A 22,164-nucleotide genomic window follows, 5' to 3' on the forward strand; every position below is an offset into this window, starting at 1 on the left:
ATATGCAGACCTCAATGCTATCAATGAAACTACGAGCACTGCTGTTTCAAGGATTGGCAAAGTGTTCCAAGAATAGAGAAAACTTTTCAAACGACTTCATTTAATGCTTTTAATAATATCTGCTTAGAAGCTGCCCTCAGTTTTTATGTTATTAATACAATTCTAATAAAGAATTAGTAAAAGAGAAAGCAAATCATGGCAATCAAACATAACAGGATTTCTAACAAATGTGCTGGGTTTGGTCTGATCAGACTGGGTGGCTGTTCCACATTGTGCCATCTCCCTTTTGCTCTTTTAGCAATTGAAATTCAGACAACTTCTACTTTTTGGAAAGCTTGTTCTCTTTGTTTTGTTTCTAATTCCTGTTTAAGATACATCTTTTATATCATGGAAGTTATTCCTCTCCAATAATTCAGGAATAGTCAGAAACAAAACAGACTGAAATTCAACAAATATTTGGTGGCTTCATGTCTTTCATTAGAAGTTCTCTTTTTACCAGTTTCTTATTAAACAACCAAGTTCCCAAACACCTACAAAATTAATTTTCTGGATCACTGTGTCTCAGCTATTCTTTTCAATAAATGAAGCCCGGCTTTCTGATCTTTGTCACTCCACTGACAGTTTTATTTGTGGTAGAGGAGTGTATGAAATTCTCCAGCTACCAGGAAGTCAGTGACTATGCACAGATCTGCACAATAGTGTTTGCATTCCTACTCCAGGGGGTAGAAATACTGCGTATATTACTCTCCCCTTTTCGGCTTCCTAGAGATCATTAATCACTGGGACATGACATCCACCCACTCATGCTCCCAGCCCCCTCCTGATATGCAAATTCAGAAGCAAAGGCCTATTTAGAGCTGCTGAATGCCTTGATTAAAACCTCGTTAGTGGGCAAAAATGGCAGTCACTCTAATATGTGGTGCTTTAAGCTGTTCGTACCCAAATGTGAAGTAATGACATGACAGAACCACAATAATGACAACAATACCAGGTACTAAATTAGCTAAGGTATTTTTATAGGTAACTTCTGCTTATTTATTAGAAATAGAGCCACACTGACAATCAGTACATCACAGCTCAGGGCACGTGTCCAACACCTGATGCTCACATAAAATAAATCCTCAACTTACACATTCAGAGCACAAGCATTCATACAATGTGCTGTCCGAACCCTTCATTTAAGCATCTTACATTCTACTCAACTTAGAGTAGTGCAAGTGATCAGCAATTCTAAGAAATACACTTACGCCTCCCTGATGCTTCATAAAGTTTATTCTGCATTCAACACCGCTTATATTTTATTCCATTTTTAACATTATTTTCGTAATTGACTTATTGATAGGCTCCAGGTGGAAAGCAGAGCGAGAAGTTACACTCTGCTCCCTGACTCACACCTCATCTCTAGCAATAAAGATTGCACGGTCAGAGTCCAGCATACTGAACACCCGAATGACGATACAGCCCCATTTTTTTAGCTATGCTATGCCAGCTATAGACTGCTAACACAAGTTTACTCATTCATTATTGAAGCTCCTATCAGGACTGAAAGTTTTGCTTGACCAAATACATCAGGGGACTGAAGTGGGGCCCTCTGATCCAGGCCCCTGATCCCTCTGAGGATTTGCAGGGGCATTACTTCTGACTATACCTTTTCTGTTCCAGAGCTGCCTTGTGATGAATAGTCTTGGTGGAAAAGCGTATTAAATTATTCAGCTTTTACTGCATCCTGTAGCATTCAAAGACAAAACTCAGGTTCTGCAAACGGGCTGAAATATTTGAGTAACAAAAGTCAAAACCTGTGCAGTGCTCTTCCAGCATGTTAAAAAAAACCCCAAGTATGACATAAATCAAAATTGAATACTACATGCAGCAATGCTATACTTGCATTCTTTCTTCTATCAACTTGAGCTAAACAAACTAGCTACAGTGAGCTAATGGAGGGAGAAAGTTGTTTTCCCAGCATAACAGAAAGACTGATGCAGTGCTATACTGAGTCTGACGGAGAAGGGGAAACAACTGAAGTAACACAAGGTAGTGATAACCGTCCTCATTTCTTTTCTGCTTCCCCCTCTCCGAATTATGGAGAATCCTTGCCTTGACTTGGTGCCTCCATAATGTCCATGTGGGCAACATCTTTACACAAAATATCCCTTCTGACTGAAAAAAGCAAGGACAGAAATCACACCAATACTACATATTCTCCACAGCTGCCTCCTTCTATACGTAAAGCCCTTTTTGGATCTCATCTGCAAGTGTTTGCAAAAGCTAAAACCAAAAGGACCTGCATAATATGCATCCTTTTGCAATAGCACAAGATAATTAAATTTTACAGGGTGATATATTTTACAGGGTGATTAGACTAGTCAGGTTAATGAACAAGGAAACAGAACATGTTTTCACGGGAAGAGCATCAGCTGTATAATAATTGACCAGAATATCAGGCAGTCTTGCTGACTATGTACAAGCTTAAACGCTAAAGGCCAATCTCCTTGTAGTTGTCGAATTTGTCCAAATCTGTTCAATCTTCCCAGCAGTGGGGAACTTATTCCCACCAGTCCCTCCCTTAAAGGAGGATGAGAGCGCAAAACATCCACCATAAGCAGCAGCAAAAAGAAAACACTGACTGCCTTTTAGGACACAATCAGCACTAACTTCAGTCATGGCAACTACTGCAGCAGCATCCTAAATTATTCCAAAGTAGTCTGCACCAGCTGAGAAGGGCTCTGATCTAGGATTTTAGTGTTCATCTACTAAGACTGTTGATCTCGAAGAGCTTTCCAAGATTTTAATCAAGTTCATTTAACACTTTCAAGATTGCTGGGTGCGAAAAGCTATATCCTTCTTCCTGGAGACTGCTGGTTCAGAAGATCTTCAAAAGATCCTACACTTAGATATAAGGACACCTCTGAAGAAGAAAATGGCAACACTAACTTTCATTGCTTAGAGATAACATGGCATAGTGTTTGAAGCTACTGTACTGTCAGGCCCTGTGAACAGCTGACCTACTTGGGTACAAATAAGGGTGTCACAGAAAAAAAACAGTTACACTGAACAAAGAACCACCACCTCACTAAATCTACTCTGAATTTTGGTTGAATTATTGGCTGCAAATACATAGCAAACAGTTGGGTGCAGGACTGAGGAAAAAAAACCAACGCACCTAAAACTGCAAGATGATTCACTCATCTTTGAAAAAAAAAATAAAGATTATTACCAGGGAACTGATATTTGTACTTTTAATAAAGCAGCCTAGAACTATTGGAGATAACATATCAACTTGTTACTTCCATCCCAATCCATCAGAATTGCAAAAGTTACATATAAAAATCTCAAAATGCAGTTTTTCCATCAGCTTCTGTGCAAAACAACAGAAGTTGCATTCCACTTCAGTTTGCACTAGCCCTAGAACTTCCATATGTATTTTCATCCTCAGTTACACACACACACAAAAAGATTACAAAAAGGTCAGCTTCATTATTATGGATAACAATCTTGCCAGCCACTTCCTCTCTGGAATAGTGGATATGCTAGATAAAAAGATAAAAAGATTAATAATATTTTACTCAAAATTAATAGTTTTCATAATTTCTCAGATTTCCACTTTAGATTTTAGGCAAAGTAATTTTTTTCTATTTTTAAAAAAATAAATAACCTTTTAAAATAGATTAGTTCTGCAATTCTACCAACCTGTGCAACTCTTCAGTTTTGTCTTCAGTAGGGCCCGTGGTTAATAAGCAGTGTCGAAGGATGGCAGCCATGTAACGAAATTGATGAGATTCAGTCTATATAAATATAAATTATGAAGATATTTTTTCATTTTGAAGATTGCAAGTGGGGGGTTCAGGTCACTAGAATAATAAAAATTAAAGATGGAAAATACCTATTAGATCACAACATCCATCCCTATCAATAAAAGGACTGTACCTTAGAGTTCACTGAATGCTTAATGCAACGTAACTGTCATATGCTGGCCTTCTAACTAGGCCTTGTAAAAGTCGCTGGGGACTTTTTTCCATTTAAATGAGCCTTTACTACCAGAAAACCCCGTTACAAGCATTTGCTCAATTCCATATCACTATTCCTAATATACCACTACTATCTTCCTTCCTGTATTTACACCCGGCCGCCTCTTCATCCATTTAGATTACATATGTTCTTCATTTAATTTGCCACTTCCTCATTCAGACCTTCCGCTGCCAACAGTTTCATTCCCCCACCGAGTCTGTTTCTTTTTCTAATTCACTTGCTTCTGTTCCCTTGATACCTTTTTCTCCATTTCGTTAATAACTTCTCTACTCTCAGCAACCTTATTTGCCCTACTTTTGCTCTCCCAAGCAATTCCCCCTTCCAATCTCCCACCAGACAGCAGCCACACAAAAGTACACCAGTAACTGCAATCATTTAACTGTGTGTATCATTGTCCTCGTCCTTTTTCATTAGCTCTTCTTGGCACCCATCATATGTTCTGGTGTGTTTGACCTAGCACAAAGCGCCCCACTGCATCTTTTGTAACATCAGCATCCAAATCTGCCAACTGTACCACCTGCGGCTCTTGTCTGGCTTTGCTACTTTGAAACCATCTCCAGTCATTAAATACTGGTGTTTCAAATGGTTCTCTCCCGCTTAGGATGGATCTCATTTAGTTTTCTACCCACATGCCTAACCTCCCTGCTCTCCTTTTATTTTCCATCCCGTCTACTGTTTGTAGTCTCTTCAAATTCTGCATCTTCAGCCCACTTAATTAACATGCTGCTTACTCTTCTTACAGATCATTAATACTTCCACAGGGATACCTGCTAAGCAGAATGTCACCTAACATATCTGGCTAACAGTTTACAACTACTGAAGAGCTCCTTAATTTAAAGGTTCCTTGCTTTCAGGAACTTTTAGTAAAGAGTTGTTATATAAGCTTTATCTCAAAACACAAAATAAGCTTCTCCTGCCCCAGAATGTCTTAAACTCATACCAAAAAAAAAAAAAAAAAAAAAAAAAAAAAAAGGTTACTAACACCAGAATTTCCTCCAATCTGAAGGAAATTTTCCTGACAGCTGCATGCTTGGGCTCTTTAGGGAGGAAAAGTTTTGTGGAACAAATCCTCCCTCATTCCGCAGACAGCAGCCACATGAAACCTCATCAGGTAACGCCACAACTGTGTTCCACCTCCCGCCCGCCCTTCCGCGGTAAACCGGGCTTTTCATCTCTCAAGATTCCCAGTATTTCATAGGAATATACCAACTTCAAGATCCAGATTTCAAAAGCTTACTCCTCCAGAGGTAAACATGTAATACAGCTTCATTTTCCAACTTAACACCTGACATTATTTCCTCCACACAGAAAAACTTAATCACAAAGATGATATTTCTCAAACTCCAAACTAGCAAACATTCATACAGCTGTGTTACATGCTTGACTTTGGGTAATTTCTCTCCACTCAAGTTTCTACCTCCAAAACAATCACTTGCCTATACAAAGAACTTTCTCTGACAAAGTTAATGATATTTTTAATAAAGGTCTAAGTCAGGAATATAAACAAGAGAAAAGTCCCTCACTTTCTTTATATTTCCTTGAAATTCAAAGTATTAGCATCTCTGATTTCCTCCCCCCCCTCACTCAATCTTAAATTTCAGGATTTCTTATTCAGTGTATCCTTGAGACATTAAAGCAAAGAATAAGCTTCAGACTTTTCTCAAGTTTTACATTCCTTAATGTTATGATTAATGTCTTATTTGCTGTTTAGTCCAATGCACTAAAGAGAACAATTATTTGTCAATTTTAACTACTGTAAGCTTCTGCTTAGCTTTATATGCTGCATATCTACAATTCCCAGTGAAAAGTAAAATACTGTTTTAGAGACAATATGATGTGGACTAAAAAGAAAGATTCCCTATGTAATTCTATTACTGTAGCACAGACTTAGGTTATTCAACCAAAAAAGTTATCCTCATTGTTTCTGTTTATAAATTTAGGGATGCAACACATAGGAAGCATATTTATCTAAGAAAAAAAAATAGATCTGATGTTATAATAAAAAAACCCAAGAAAAATCTTACTCATTTAGATGTAACAATGAAAGTGTGTTTGGTTCTCGTACTTGACCTCATCTTAAAAGATCACATTTAAGTCTAAACCTGGTGTTGGGAGGATGTGAGATAAAGATATTAGAAACAGTACCACTCTTTCTTCAGAGTTATTTGTTAAAAATTAGAGTTGATGTGCTTATCATCATGCTCAGAAAAACAGAAGAAAACTAGGGAGACTTCTGAGCTCTAATTATTACCCTATTGCTATAGTCCACAATCTCCAGAGATGTAGCCATCTGATACACTTATATTAAAAAGTTTTTCCTAGCTGGCTAATTATTAGTGAACAGGATTTATTTTCTTCTGGAAATCTAAGACTCTTATGAAATAGTCGTCTTTGCATTTTTTTATTTGAAAACATACAGTTCTAACTTGCATTATATAATCCAAGCTATTACATATAATACAGAAAATGTATGGATTAGATGTTTTGCCTAAGTAGTAACAAGAACAAAAAAGTTATTTTTTGGGAAGGGCTACATGGGAAGGGCTACAGATGTCATCTATCTGGACCTCTGTAAGGCCTTTGACACGGTCCCCCACAACATCCTTCTCTCTAAACTGGAGAGGTATGGATGTGATGGGTGGACTGTCCGCTGGGTGAGGAATTGGTTGGATGGTCGCATCCAGAGGGTAGTGGTCAACGGCTCAATGTCCAGATGGAGATTGGTGACGAGTGGCGTCCCACAGGGGTCCGTACTGGGACCAGTACTGTTTAATATCTTCATCAATGGCATAGATGGGGGGATCGAGTGCACCCTCAGCAAGTTTGCAGATGACACCAAGCTGAGTGGTGCGGTCAACATGCCAGAGGGACAGGATGCCATCCAGAGGGACCTGGACAAGCTCCAGAAGTGGGCCCGTGTGAACCTCATGAGGTTTAACAAGGCCAAGTGCAGGGTCCTGCATCTGGGTCGGGGCAACCCCCGGTATCACTACAGGCTGGGGGATGAAGGGATTGAGAGCAGCCCTGCCGAGAAGGACTTGGGGGTACTGGTGGATGAAAAGCTGGACATGAGCCAGCAATGTGCGCTCGCAGCCCAGAAGGCCAATCATATCCTGGGCTGCATCAAAAGAAGCGTGGCCAGCAGGTCGAGGGAGGGGATTCTGCCCCTCTACTCTGCTCTGGTGAGACCCCACCTGGAGGACTGCGTCCAGCTCTGGAGCCCTCAGCACGAGAAAGACACGGACCTGTTGGAGTGGGTCCAGAGGAGGGCTACAAAAATGATCAGGGGGATGGAACACCTCTCCTGTGAAGAAAGGCTGAGAGAGTTGGGGTTGTTCAGCCTGGAGAGGAGAAGGCTTCGGGGAGACCTTCTTGCAGCCTATCAGTGCTTAAAGGGGGCTTATAAAAAAGATGGCGGCAAACTTTTTAGCAGGGCCTGTTGCGACAGGACAAGGGGGAATGGCTTTAAACTAAAGGGGGGTAGATTTAGACTAGATCTAAGGAAGAAATTTTTTACGCTGAGGGTGGTGAAACACTGGCACAGGTTGCCCAGAGAGGTGGTGGCTGCCCCATCCCTGGAAACATTCAAGGTCAGGTTGGACGGGGCTCTGAGCAACCTGATCGAGTTGAAGATGTCCCTGCCCACGACAGGGGGGTTGGACTAGATGACCTTTAGAGGTCCCTTCCAACCCAAACTATTCTATGATTCTATGATTTTGGTATTCAAAGCAATAAGCATTAAAGACTCAACACCTCTTGAAAGCCCAAAATCATCAATACATGACACAATCAGAGTTCAGACAGACAAATTTCTCAGACTGATTTTGAATATAGAGAAATGATGATGCAAAATTTCAAGACTACCTTAGCTGCTATTTTGAAAAATGCAATCAAATTCCATCAAAATTACAGTAGCAAAAGTTAAGTATTAAAATCCTTGCTCTGGGGCTTGGACAACAACTGCCTCTTGTCTATCTACTTGCTGGTTCTGGCTCTTGCAGGCTAAACAAAACCAATTTAAAAAACACTTCAGCTAAGCCTTACCTCGCTGTGGACATTCCAACTGTCAAGTGTTACATTGAAAAGAGCCTTTAGTGCCTCAATGGCACAATCTGTCTCTTGCAAAGATAGAGGAGGCCTGTCACGATCTTCTGCTGCTTTATATTCTTCCGTCCATCTTACACTCAGGCAACTTTCCAAAGCCTGAGTCAAAACTTGCACCCCTTGTAGTTCCTGACGCAACTGCGATCTAATATCTGTGTGCAGAAGCGACAAGAGGAAGAGGAGACGCAAATCAAAGCATTTAATGTCACCAACGAACTGTTGGTCCTTGCATTTTTCCAGAAGATTGCAGAGCATAGCTGCAAGATTCAGTTCCAAACTGAGCTCCTGTGCAACAGCACTATTAAAAATTATGTTACAGAGGCATTTTAAAGCTTCTACTATAACAGGAAATTCAGACACTCTCTCCAAAGGATCTTCCACAGTGTCCAGCTTTGCTAGCCTCATAAGGATCTGCAAGTTCCTCTTCGTGGTTACAGGCACTAAAACCTTCTTGTCCCTGGAGAGAATCCGGAGGGCCTCCAGGCAGGCAACTTGACATGAAGTTTTTGTGTCTTTTTCAAGAACGTTTAGAATTCCCTCACACAGTTTCTGTGCAAACACAAACAAACAAAAAAGGAACAGTTTTAGCATCAAAATATTTGGTGGCAACACCAAACTACTTTTGCTAAGCTTCCATATGACTTTTGAGTTTTCAGCTGACTCGACTTGAGAAACTAAGTATTCTGTATTAGCTCTTCAAAATATAAACTATTGCAAAAGACCTCCAAAGATCATCAAAAGCAGTTTTCCGCATGGATACAATCCAAATACATCAACATTGGCAAAAGCATTAAGCCAAAATGGCAGATGCTATTCACCATTGCCAGTTACAAAGTTTTCTCAGTATCAGGACTGAAAACTTGAGTAGCCAGAGTAACAAGGCTAGAGAGAAGTGAAAAGTTTTAAAAATACATCAAAGCAGAAAGTCACACCTACAGTACCTGCAAAATTATAAGTTGAGGTTGTTTCAGTCAGGAGGCTGGGAGAAAAGAAACCAAACCAAAGTAAGTGCTGCTCAACATACAAGTATTAGTACTCCATGTTTGGTAACAGATATAATTTGTGTTGCCACTTCAACCTAATCTATGGACTTCTCCCATCTTCAGTAAGATTCTTAGAAACGTTACCTCTGACATAGAAACATAATGCAGTTTTATGGGAAGACTTAGGCTGCAGCAGTTTTACCAAACCAGCAAAACTGCTGCTTTGTCAACACAGATTGTTCTTGAAGTTGAAATACTTCACTGATACCTTATACCAACATGACTGCAGAGGTAAACATTAATCATATAAATGCAGCATGAGAAAATACAACACTCTAAGAATCTGCAGGTCAGAACAGTAACATCTGAATTACAGAAGAATTACCTTTTGTAAGACAGAAACAGACAATCAGATGATCAATCAAAAGGGAGAAAAGACAGGACAGAAGAGACTGCTTGATGGGGGAGGACTCCATAGGGTTTTTATGCCTTAAGCTCAGGACAACACTACTACTCACAGATACCAGAGCCAGAAGTATAGTTGCAAAGAAATTCCCAGATAAGTGGTGATACAAACCACATTGTACCTCACAGGACACATTTCCTCCTCCATTCTCACCCCCCAAGCTTTGTGTCTTGACCACTGACACAAATAAACTACCAAAGAAGCCAGAGTAGCAACTGAGTTGAATAGCCCTAGTGCAGAAGTCCACTTAGGACCTGAAATTCATACCATGGTCTCAGGCAGTATATGTCAATAAGAAAGTGATAAAAAAAAAAAGCATAGGAATATGAGTAAAGTAAAAAGTAGTTCTTGGGGAACGGTCTCTGGAATTGCACTTTTCACCACCACCACAACAAAAAGGCGAGGAGCACAGCAGCCCATCACCCTGACCCGAAGTTCAAAACAAAAGTTCCACTTGGAACATCGAAGCAAGTTTTGTTACTGTGATCACTTACAATTAAAGCCAAAATAATAAAAAAAAAAGATTAAGTCTAAAGCAAATCTAGAACAGACACTCCAGAAGAATAAGGGAGAAAACAACACAAGTCTTCAACAATATTAAAAGACAATCTGTAAACAAAGTCAGACAGTAGGAACTCACAATATGATTTCTAGTATGCTTGTCCTGGGGTGAAGCCCACCCAAAAGCACCACCCCGACGACCAAGATCTTGACTACATCTCCACAGCCCTGACTAGATTAATCCAGTAAGAGTTTGAGAACAAGGAGTGAGCTCCACCTCTTACTCTCACACAGGCAACATGAGAAACCTTCATCAGAATATTACAGACACTGCAACAGTATAAAACCCACATTTGGCCACCTATACAGGCATATAGGTACTTGCCGTGGGAATTTCATAGACAAGTACCTGGAAAAAGATACTCAAGTACAGAATTTTCAGAGTTCTTCAACATTAACCTAATGCTGCTCCAACAGATCTGTACAACCCCCTGACTTGAGCATAGTATGCTAGACCTGCACTAAATGTTTCTGAAGGTGGCATCTTTGAAGCATTTTTTTAAAAATGCCTAGGAAGCAAAAAATGACCAGTCTAGATCCACAGTCAATTTACCTGGTCACAGCTCAACTTCTTACAAGAATTTTGTTTCTATTGCTAAGAGAGTTTTCCATACAATTAACTTTGCTTCCCAAGCTGAAGCAACAGTCGTGAGGTCTGTTTGGTTTTGAGGAGTAACACAGAACTGAACGGACAGTGCAGAGGACTCCAGGAAAAGGCCAGTTTATTCTGTTCCCTGTTTAAGCACATTTCCATGAGGCTTAGCAGTTATCATCTTCCTCATTGACATCAGCTGCTACAAGGTGGTCTGTAATAATGTAACCAAATTCAACAGCTGGTTCACCAACTGGACTCTCCCTCTCTTCAGGAACTGTGCAGCAATACCATATTAACACCGCAAGAAGCCAAATTACCAGCCTTCCCCAAACCAACATGCTGAACGAACACTTCAGAGACATACTGGGCCAGAAAGACTGCCTTATCAGTAAATAAATACAGCACAAAAACATATCTGATTTTTCATTAACAGTGCTGAAGGCTTCTTCTAGGAGTTTAAATACCAAGGATCACTTCATAAATTATCTGATCCAATCAATACCCACTGAAATTAAGGGGAGTTTCCACTCATTTTTGTTAGCAGCAGAGCCTATACATATCCTGCATCTGGCGCTCTGGTCTTTAATCGTGGTCAGATAAAACCTAAACACTCATTTGACTTCAAAGAGACCAATCCTCCCAAATTCAGACTGATTTTTTCCCCCCCCCCCATAAGTTGCGCCCACCTGCTGCTATGGAAGCGTCACTGCAAAATGTCAAAAGCACTGCAGGGGAGATCCCAAAGGGCACCAAACTCCCACTGACTTGCCATGGGAGGTGGAAGCCTAACGCTCCATACATACATTTGAAGACTATCCTTGCAATTTAATTAAAGATTATGAAAACCATCATCTCATGGCTTTGAATCTTAGTGAAATGCAGCAACAGAAGATTCTTAAGTCTGAATAGCTGTACTAAAGATGGATACTAAATAAAACACAAGCATTTTTTTTTGAGATTTAGCAACCTACTTACAACTCACAAAACCCAAACCATTGGTGCGCTTGTAAGGTGCTTCATTTCCTACATGTTCCTGAAGCCTTGGCTGTATAAAAGATTCCACAATATAAGGAAGGCTAGAGTTTTTTTTAAAAGCATTAATTATACAGTCTTATGCATACTATATTAACAACTAAGCCATCACACACTTAAAAACAGGTTACTAAGCTCCCTAGCCATTACAGCAAAATACAATTTTTTTAAGATGTAAGACTCATAAGTGAAAAACACGTAGGAACTGCTGACAAAGTTCTCTGGAGTTAGACCCTGGTGAACCATCAAGAGTGATTTTAAAGGAACCAGCATTCAGTTACAGTACCGCCACTTGCAATACTGCCAAAATCCGTGACAGTGAACCACTGCTGGCTGATCTCAAGGGCCCATAGGAGCTCAGGAAAAAATAGAGCATCTGATTATAGGTGAAGAGTTATCAATGGAAAGTTTTGAAGCAAGGAAACAAAATTCATCCTATTAGGAAATTGTCTTGGAGACAACTAAAACCAAATGCCATACAGCACATTTTCTGCTTTCTCCTTGACAGTGTGAGGGAAGTGATGCACAGAGAGAAAAGAAACAGGAAAGGATGTGACCACAAAAGCATTATTATAATTTACATTTTCTGTAGGTGGTGCTGCTTCTACCTCCCTGTAGGCCATTAGCCCGGCATAAACTAAGGGGTGCAGATGTTATTTATTTGGTTGGAAATGAAAGCAAGTGAAAGAATGCAGACAGAAAGGTACCTCCCCTTTCACAAAATATATGATGATTGTCCTAGTTTCAGGGGTTTATTGCTAGCCCCTAAATTACTCTATGAATTTAACATTTCTTTTTTTGAGTTCTATCCTTTCAACATTCAGAAGGGAGTTTGACTTTCATCAGTCGTGCTACAGCAAGAAGTGTTTTTCATATATTTTTCCACAGAATCAAGGCAGTTTCTAGGCTTTTAAAACTTTTTTTTATTGTAAAATACATTCACTTATCTAAAATTCAAGAATTCTCAGCTTTCATGTTAATAGTAAGGTTGAGACAGAGCAATACACACCATTCCTTTTGTCTATGCTGTAGTGTGAGTAACGGTAAAACATTTTAAAATTTTATTGTGTGTTAAAACAGGAAGCCCAGAAACACCCATTTATCATCTTGTCTTGACAAGTAGAATATTAATCCATTTTGGTCCTTTATCCCGATAGCATAAATGGTTGATGTTAAGTAGCAACATGGACCTATAGAAAAAGCAATATCCTGAGATACAAGAGACCTGCATTTTCTTCCTTGCTCAGCCACAGACCTATTGTGGGCTTTGGGCAAAAAGTTATAATCTGTTTACTTCCGTTTTCTTTCACCATCTTTGTTTACAGGATAATTGGGGGGGGGAGGGGGGGGGGAGGGGGGGGAAGGAGGAGCAGGGAACACTAAGTGCTTATTAGTAGGTGTTTATATTTTCCAGGCTCAACCTCAGCTGGGGATACTAGGTGCTTGTGAAAAATAGAGTACTTCATGATCTTGCTCTTTGGTCCTGGGGTGCCTGCATGTGAGGTCCTTTTCCACCACCTCTCTTTGTGTTTGAAGACATTTAGAAAGCACACTTGACCCATATTCACTTTTTTCAATTCACAGACCACTAAACTTTGGCTACATTATGTCAGCTGAATTTACTGTAGCTTCTCAACACCAGAGTAATAAATGTCTTAGTAATAAAAGGAGACAATTTCCCTTTATTTGCTTCTTCCTCTTTGGCAAATCATTCTCTTTACTTATACAGGCCAAAAGATTAGTGCAGGAACAAGAGAATATAGTCTCCATTCTGCAAGTATTCAAATCCAAGCAACCACCACCGCTTTACTGAATATAGCATTTAATTTAGACACAGATTATTCAGTGCTAGAGAAGCTGCAATTCAAAGGTGAACAACAAAAGTTCTGCTAAACGTTACAGAAATAGAGTGCATACTTTACCTCTTCTTTTCTGCACCTTTATTCTTGAATTATGCCACAGATGCTGTAAGTACCAGGAGAGGTACGCTTCTTAGCAATCAAGTTTAAATTAAAGCGTGGGAAAAAAAACAACCTGTTGTCAAATTGACTTGGAAATACATGTTGCTCCCATTTTCCACTTTCCTCAGTGACAGAGCATATTAGTAACAAAATTGCCAGAAAAGTCCATCAAGAACAGAAATTCTACAACGGTAGAACACAGGAGGTGTGCTTGGTTTTATACCACCTTCACTCATTTCTCAAGATCAATATTCTTAAGACTTCTTTGTATGTTTCAAGAAATAAATACATCCATCTTGATGGCACAGCAAGTGATATTAGCACATGGGGAACAATAGGAGTATGTCAGACTTACAAAATTCTTACTACGCTTGTTAGGCTTAACTTAAACAAAAATCAAGCTTTTTAAAGAACTGTCCACAAAAATCAAATGAGTCCTCCCCACTCTTCTTTCATAGCTGGGAAAGAAAAGTCACAGACCTAACAGTGAATGCTTGCTCACTCTTTCAGCATGGGTGGACCAGAAGCCACCATGTCTTTGGCCTCATCAAGTATTATGTACCAGAGCATATCATTTAATTAGGAGAATGGGAACATCATAACTGGTACCAGGTCATGCTTTCCTTCTCCTGCACTGGCTTAAGTCCCTCTAGTCCACTTTGTCTTCTGACCCATGTTCTTCATCGTTTTCAAATTTCAATTTTAATTAAATTATCTCTAGGGGTTCAAGAGAAGTATGTTCTTAATTTACGTCAACCTAGTTCTGCAGCTGCTCAGTGGTGAGAACAGTTAACGAAATCAACTGTAGTGCCAAATACAAAGTTCACAAGGAACTGTATTTCCCCAACAGGTTGTATAGGTCTGCTATTGTTTACCCCATCTGTGTTGCTATCTATTCCTCAAACTTACCTTCTACTTTACTACAAACATGAAGATTCATAGTAGACTCTACCCAATTTCCAGGTAGATGAAAGGAATGTTAGTAGTAACCACAATAAACTGCACGTGAATTTTTACAACCCTTAAGTTTCTGTGGCTCTCAAAGTTATTCAGAAGCTTCTCTTAAAACACAAGTCCCTCTCCATCTCATATAAGGCAAAATTAAGCATTTTACATGTTTCTTACATTTTTAGTACACTATGCAAATCAGTGTTGCAGAAAACCAAAGAGAAACTATGTTTTTGGCAAGTCAGAGATAAGAGATTCCGGGAGCAAAGAGGCATAACTTGGAATTGCTGAATAAGAACGTTGGCTGATCATTTCTGCTAACAGGAGCAGCATTAGCAGAATAAAACAATTATTTTATTCTTTTATTAGGTTTCAGAGTTAAGCATCCAAGGCTGTAAGAAAGTAAGCCCAAGAGTATTTGAAACATCAGTTCAAGCTTTCATTTTCTTTGGAAGTCAAGACAACATTTATATAACATTTATAGTCAACTGTGCTGAATAATGGGACAATTAGATAACCTCCTCTGAAAAGGCCATGCCCAATTTTTGCCCAGTCTTTGTGGACAGATGTGGGCAGGGAGGGAAGGTGTACACTTTTATTCCTTGAGGATTCAGTCTGCTTCACTTCAAAACTTCATTGTTCAGCCCGTATCGACGGCAGGAGGTTGGCCTGTTTGGCAGGAGCCTGCCAGCTCTGACACGGCAGAGGTCCAAGTCATAGGTTTGGATATGCGAGAGCTTAGGCTAGGCGGCACTCTGCATACAAGGTGAGGAGCACACACAGTAATCCGTGTTGTCAGAACCGGTGGAATAAGCACCTGGTTCAGAGTCACAGAAAGGTGAAATTCTGCATAGCTGCCCTCTCAGCAGCCCTCCTTGCCCTCCCCACTGAACAGGGAGAGGGCGAACCCTTTATAAACTCTGTAACCCAGTGGTGAAAGAAGGGTTTTAAAAAGAGAGATGGGTTTCACTGGCTTGACGAGAACCCCAAGAGATGTAAAAACCAAAAAATGCTGGATGGGAGTGGACAGAACCAGAGGGAATTAGAACAAATACTTAGTATTAATGAAGGATACTTAGTAACTTTTCTTCTCCTACAGACTGGTACTCCCTTAAGGGGTTTCAGTAAAGTCAGAACAATAACAACAACAATTAATACTAAGATACCACACAGTGTGCCCACAGGAGCACTTGAGCTTCGTATTTTTATAGGACACTCACTAACAGACTTTAAAAGCTTGCAACGAAGTTACTGGGAGGAAAAAAGTTCTGTGCCTTTGTGGCTGCAGGAACCTTCAGACCTCCCAGAAGTGTCACAGTGTCAACAGCACTGTTATCTAACAACGTGGTTCTTCTGAGATTTAGAGCATGACAGCATCTTGCTCCATCAACATACTTTACTGCTTCCATCCTTCCAAAGTTCAACCATGGTACAGTCCACAGCCTTAAGGAATCTCCCCACATCATGAATTTAATTAGGAGAAAAAGTCCCACAATACATTTGATATGATTTACCATCATCTATTTCAACACCTTTAAAATATTCAGCAATGCAGAGGAAAAGACTGTTTTGGTGATTTTCTTCCCACTAAAGGAGGTCTTGAATTTTAGATCCATTATGTTCAAATTGAACCTGAACAATAAATCAAGAAAACTGATCTCAAACTTTAAAGATTTGTATCACAGGACTGACCCAACACAGTAAGCTGGAGCCAGCAGAGTAGAAACCAGATGTTGTAAGTACTACAAAAGGTGATGCAGACAAAACATAAGGAGTTGAAGAAGAAATATGTCAATCATGAAGACCCTACCATTTCAGGTAAGAACATAGCTTATGAATAATATTCTTACATTTGGCTGCTGCTTCCTTTTTTTCCCCCTTCCTCCCCCAAACTCAGCACCTTCATCCAATTTAAAAAGTCAGTGCTGCTTGCTATCTTGGACAGATTTACTTTTTCTGTTATACCACCTAGACAAATGGTGCTGTAGCTCTTTCCAGTTGTGGAAGGCCATGGCTAACCAAGGAATCAGTACTGACAGACGTTTCCAGGACACAAACAGTGCTGTGATTTTCTTACCATTTTAAGTCTGTAAACAGCACAAATGTGTTGCTACTTCAGAAGCAGGATTTGGACCTGTCAGGGTATAAATAATGGAGAACTAAGCTATGGAGAACAAAATGATGAGAAAGCGGTTCTAAAAAAACCAAACTTTCCTTTTTGTATTAGGACATGTGAGGCTTGAGCTGAAGTGCCCGCTGTGCCACATTGAGAGGGAGACACTATGCCTGACACCTCTCTCCAAGGTGACTACCCAGTCAAGTTTCCAGATACTCATTTTCTGGAGTTGATTCAAGCATAGACCTAAAGAACCAACTGTTTGTGTCAACTATGCCATGCTGCTGTGAAGTGCTGCAGTTCTGAAGACTCAACCTTTTCCAGCAAAACACTGTCAAGAACTTCTTGGCTGGTTGAGACAAATAAATATTTCAGATTTCTAAGAGCTGGTTAAGCTCCTCTGAAGCAACCACACTGCCTTAATTTCAGCTGCTATTCCAGAACACATTTACCTCTGGTTAGCAATTTCTATACTGTTTACACACACAAACTGAAAACAGGCTTTCAGAAATTCATTTTTTTTATTAGTATATGACAAGTGAAGAAGGAATGGCACCAACCTGATCTGCCTGGTATCTGAGTAGATCTTACAGTACAACACAGATTGCCAACTGATTTATATCCATAGCACCCATGATATAGGCCAATGCAGACACATACATCATTAAACAAAACAACCAGGACAAGTAACAGCTCCCATGACAATCTTGTGTTTTTTATCATCCTGTGATGTATTAAAGTCCTGTGGCTATGTCCATATAGACATGCTTGACAGCATTACCTCTCTTCCTGCCTTCTTTCTAGAGGACAAAACGTACTTTCTTCCTGGAGTTCAGTATTACAAACTCACTGCTGATTTAGTTAGTTTACAGCCTAAAGCATCATGATTTGATAGCCATATTACAGCAGAACAACTTTTGCTGTCCCATTTACCCAGCTTCTGTAGTCAAGCCATAGTTTTGACCTTTGTCTTTCATGTTTTACAGCATGTCACTGTTGTATACAGGTTGTCCTCTCCCTAATAGTATCCAACCTAGAAAAGCGTGAAGCTCAGTTAAGCCTACGTTACAATACAGTAACACTATAGACACAACCTTGCTGTAATTCTAAGGTCATGGCTGAAGCTGTGTGGTGAGGCAGAGAAAAAACTTGCATTGCTACTGTTGATCTTTTACTTGCATTCTTGCATAGACATGAATGACTGACAACAAAGTCTGTGAGGCTTGCTGGAGTAAATAACTAAAAGAAAATTTACTCCTAGGCATGAACAAGCCCAATATGCAGCAAGAGACTGGTAAGAAGTATGTATTGCATTCATCAGGTTATATAGCAAGTTTCCAATAGCACCAGAAACCAGAGACAAAAATGTTGAAGTCCCTCTGTATTTGCCCCCATACCTGAACTTCAAGTCTACTACATCATTATGGATTGCTACCCTTTGTCTGAACTCTCTTTCACTGCAATCATTCTAAGCTAATAGCAGCAGAACTGCGCATACTGGCAACTCAAGTGTATTTTGGTATTACTAAACAAAAAAATTGAACTTGCTTCTGTATTAGCATGAGGCTATATCATGAAGTCTTCGAGCAACCCCCATTAATTTTGGTGACAATTTCAGTAGTTTGCTCTTAGCAAGAGCACAGTACCATTTTACCTTTCAATTTAAAGCATTTTTATTTTTACCTTAACTGAAGGGTAAAAGGAGAATGCTGAATGTTCTACAGACACTAAGGATATTGAGCAAAAAAACAGATTAAAAAGGACACACATAGTCCTGTCACCATATTACTGAATGTCAGCTTTGAGTAAAGCCATAGAAAAAGCCAAATATTTAGTAATTGTACATAGGTCTTTTGAAGCTTTAGAACTGTAGATTTTTTCAGTGGCATCTGTTCAGAGGTGTATTTTTCTTATCTACTTCCTGGAGAACCATGAGGGCAGATTCAGGAACAAAAAAAACCCCACAGCTTTTGATTATCAAGTATGTGCACATAAAAGCTGCCTTTATTAAAGTGACTCTGATCACATATGATTAACGTCTTTTCCAGTAAGAAAGTAACGCTATGAAATGCAATTTTTAAAAAAATTAAGTTTTTTTTAGAATAAAAAAATTGTTAAGCAGAATTGTTAAGTCTGCTTACTGTCCTAAACACTCCTTGATGAGCTTCATTCAGCTTTAAGTTAATGTCACAGAAAGAACAACAATTTGCCCAGAAAATGTGTCAAGAACCTAACCAATTAAGTAATAATTCTATCAAGGATTTTCAGAATACTTCTTAGCAAGACAGAAGCCACAACCAACTACAGCAACAGGCTTAAAATACTGAATAAAACATTATTCAACTGTATGTACGCCTCTAAAACATTCAGCTTACAAAACTATCAAACGTACTTAAGTGTTTGGCTATTGCTCAACTACAGCTTTAAACACTGATTCAAATTTCCATATCCTATAATAAATTAAAGGTATTTCCCATAAAAATCTTGTTATAACTGTGCGTTTAATACATATCTAAATCTAAATCCCAATCAAGAAAGCTACATGTATCAGCATGGGGGAGGTGGGGGGGTGCAAAAAAAAAAACCAAACCACACTCATGAAGTCTGTTAACAGCTGTTCTGTAAAATATAAAAAGCAAAGAAGGAAAGATGATTTCAGAGAGCACCCAGGACTGTGAAACAAACCTATTCTACAGAAAGATAGGGGAAGACTTCTAGGCCACATTCCTGGTTTTATTTTATTTTGATATACGAGAGAACAGCAACATATACCATAAGTTTTATGTAACTTTCACTATTACTTTTGTGCTGAACTGCATACTTGCACACAAAAGTAAAGTCAAGCTAAGAGGTCTTCAAGTCATCTGTGTAATAAACAATTGTCACTTAAGATTACCGTACATGTAATTGATGGTTTTGTAAATGCAAAGGACAGAGAGACTTATCCCACCCATTTCTACCAGAAAAAGACTTAAGACCTGAAAATATTTAGATTTTGCACAAAATCATGGAATTAATTTATGTGTGTCCAATATAAGACAAGCTATCCTTGCAGGAATGTTGCAATTCTGATTTCAAGCTTTGAGTTTATTTCAGAAATAGAGGAAACATGCAGCCTCATTCACTAATGAACATTTTCTGAATAAATATGCAAATCAGCCCAAAAACTAATTAGAGAAAAGAAAGGAGGGTCTTGTCATTACATATTATGCCATAAAAATAACAGGAAAAAAAATAAAAATCAAGGGCAGCCCAAGCTTTAAATGTGAGGCTGTGGGTGGATCCTGAGGGACCTGTTAAGCCCCGGCACACCTGTATAGCTCCATGCTGTAACACACAAACATTTCCCGTCTTTGGAACCTGACATGCACAGTACACTTTCTGCTGATTATAGCTACCTTTGGATTAACAGGCTTCTGTAGCTTTGTCTCCCTTACAGCTCCATAGCTTTCTTCTGTACTTATCCCTTCATCTTAATCTCTAATATTCTCTAAGTATCTAACATAGACAAGAAATTGCCACCTGCTGAGAGAAGAAAAAAAAATGCAAAAATGTATTGCAAAATGTTTATCTTGGATCCAGAAAAGAGTATCTTTACTCTATTCCCCAAAAACCTGTACCCAACAAAATTATTTATAGGCTTTTCTGTTACTACTTTTATTCAAGACAGGGCTTTTTGTTCAGCAGATTTTTCTTTTTCAGAAAAAAGGGGAATAGGTAGTTGTCATGTCTCTTGCATTAAAGAAACAAAATTGAAAACAGAACTTTATAACCAGTAATTGCACCCTTTCACAATGGCAGCTAAGTTAAGAGACTGCTTTTCCTTTGTTATACTTTGAAACCAAGCAGGTATGCAGCTTGATAGCCTATTTTACTTACCTTTCTTTTGTCTTCATCTGCTGGATCAAATCTGAAAATGGCCCGATTCTGTAAAAAAAAAAAAAAAAAAAAAAAGAGTTTGCATTTGTTACATGAACATCAGCTGCCACGTACGTAATACCTGCAAAACTGTTATAAAACTTTAGGAGTCTGGTTAAAACCAGCCTCAGATAATGAGGCCATAACCATGTCAACTCATGTCCTTTCCCAGTCTACCCAACAGCAAGAGCTTCGGTAAGTGGCCCCAACTAACGATTTCACAATTACCTCACTACTGGTGCAGAGCAAGCCTTCACCTGTGGGCTGTTTCTGATGCGAGTTAACAACCTCACACATGGCACTTTACAAGGTGAAAAACATTAGCTATAGTCTTGTGTTTTACAGATACCTTATTACTCAGACTCTTCCCTGAGCAGTTCCAGTTTACAAGCTTTTGACTGCACTTTAAAGTGTTCCAAACTGGAACAACCATAGTATAATCTTGCCCAGAAAACAAGTAGTACAGATCAAATAAGTCTTATTACAAAACTACCAGTTTCTGTATTGTGGCAATTTCCAAAACGCATTACCAAGTTATTTGTTTAGAATCACAGAATAGTTTGGGTTGGAAGGGACCTCTAAAGGTCATCTAGTCCAACCCCCCTGCCATGGGCAGGGACATCTTCAACTCGATCAGGTTGCTCAGAGCCCCGTCCAACCTGACCTTGAATGTTTCCAGGGATGGGGCAGCCACCACCTCTCTGGGCAACCTGTCCCAGTGCTTCACCACCCTCAGCGTAAAAAATTTCTTCCTTATATCTAGTCTAAATCTACCCCCCTCTAGTTTAAAGCCATTCCCCCTTGTCCTGTCGCAACAGGCCCTGCTAAAAAGTTTGCCACCATCTTTTTTATAAGCCCCCTTTAAGTACTGATAGGCTGCAAGAAGGTCTCCCCAAAGCCTTCTCTTCTCTAGGCTGAACAACCCCAACTCTCTCAGCCTTTCTTCACAGGAGAGGTGTTCCATCCCCCTGAGCATTTTTGTGGTCCTCCTCTGGACCCACTCCAGCAGGTCTGGGTCTTTCTCGTGCTGAGGGCTCCAGAGCTGGACACAGTCCTCCAGGTGGGGTCTCACCAGAGCACAGTAGAGGGGCAGAATCCCCTCCCTCGACCTGCTGGCCACGCTTCTTTTGATGCAGCCCAGGATACGATTGGCCTTCTGGGCTGCAAGCACACATTGCTGGCTCATGTCCAGCTTTTCATCCACCAGTACCCCCAAGTCCTTCTCGGCAGGGCTGCTCTCAATCCCTTCATCCCCCAGCCTGTATTGATACCGGGGGTTGCCCTGACCCAGCTGCAGGACCTTGCACTTGGCCTTCTTGAACCTCATGAGGTTCACATGGGCCCGCTTCTCCAGCTTGTCCAGGTCCCTCTGGATGGCATCCTGTCCCTCTGGCGTGTTAACTGCATCACTCAGCTTGGTGTCATCTGCAAACTTGCTAAGGGTGCACTCGATC

General features: G+C 39.8%; 1 protein-coding gene across 1 annotated transcript in view; it reads right to left on the reverse strand.

Annotated features, from left to right (window-relative positions):
* Window positions 1-22,164, reverse strand: part of RIC8B (RIC8 guanine nucleotide exchange factor B) — a 41,922-nt gene that overhangs the window by 15,152 nt on the left and 4,606 nt on the right. The window contains exons 2-4 of the mRNA XM_076339129.1: window positions 20,672-20,719; window positions 8,071-8,679; window positions 3,688-3,782 (exon numbers count right to left, since the gene is read on the reverse strand). Coding sequence (XP_076195244.1) covers window positions 3,688-3,782; window positions 8,071-8,679; window positions 20,672-20,719 — 752 coding nt within the window. The remainder of the gene's footprint in view (window positions 1-3,687; window positions 3,783-8,070; window positions 8,680-20,671; window positions 20,720-22,164) is intronic.

Source organism: Aptenodytes patagonicus, chromosome 1, assembly GCF_965638725.1.
Source record: "Aptenodytes patagonicus chromosome 1, bAptPat1.pri.cur, whole genome shotgun sequence".
Lineage (NCBI taxonomy): Eukaryota > Metazoa > Chordata > Aves > Sphenisciformes > Spheniscidae > Aptenodytes > Aptenodytes patagonicus.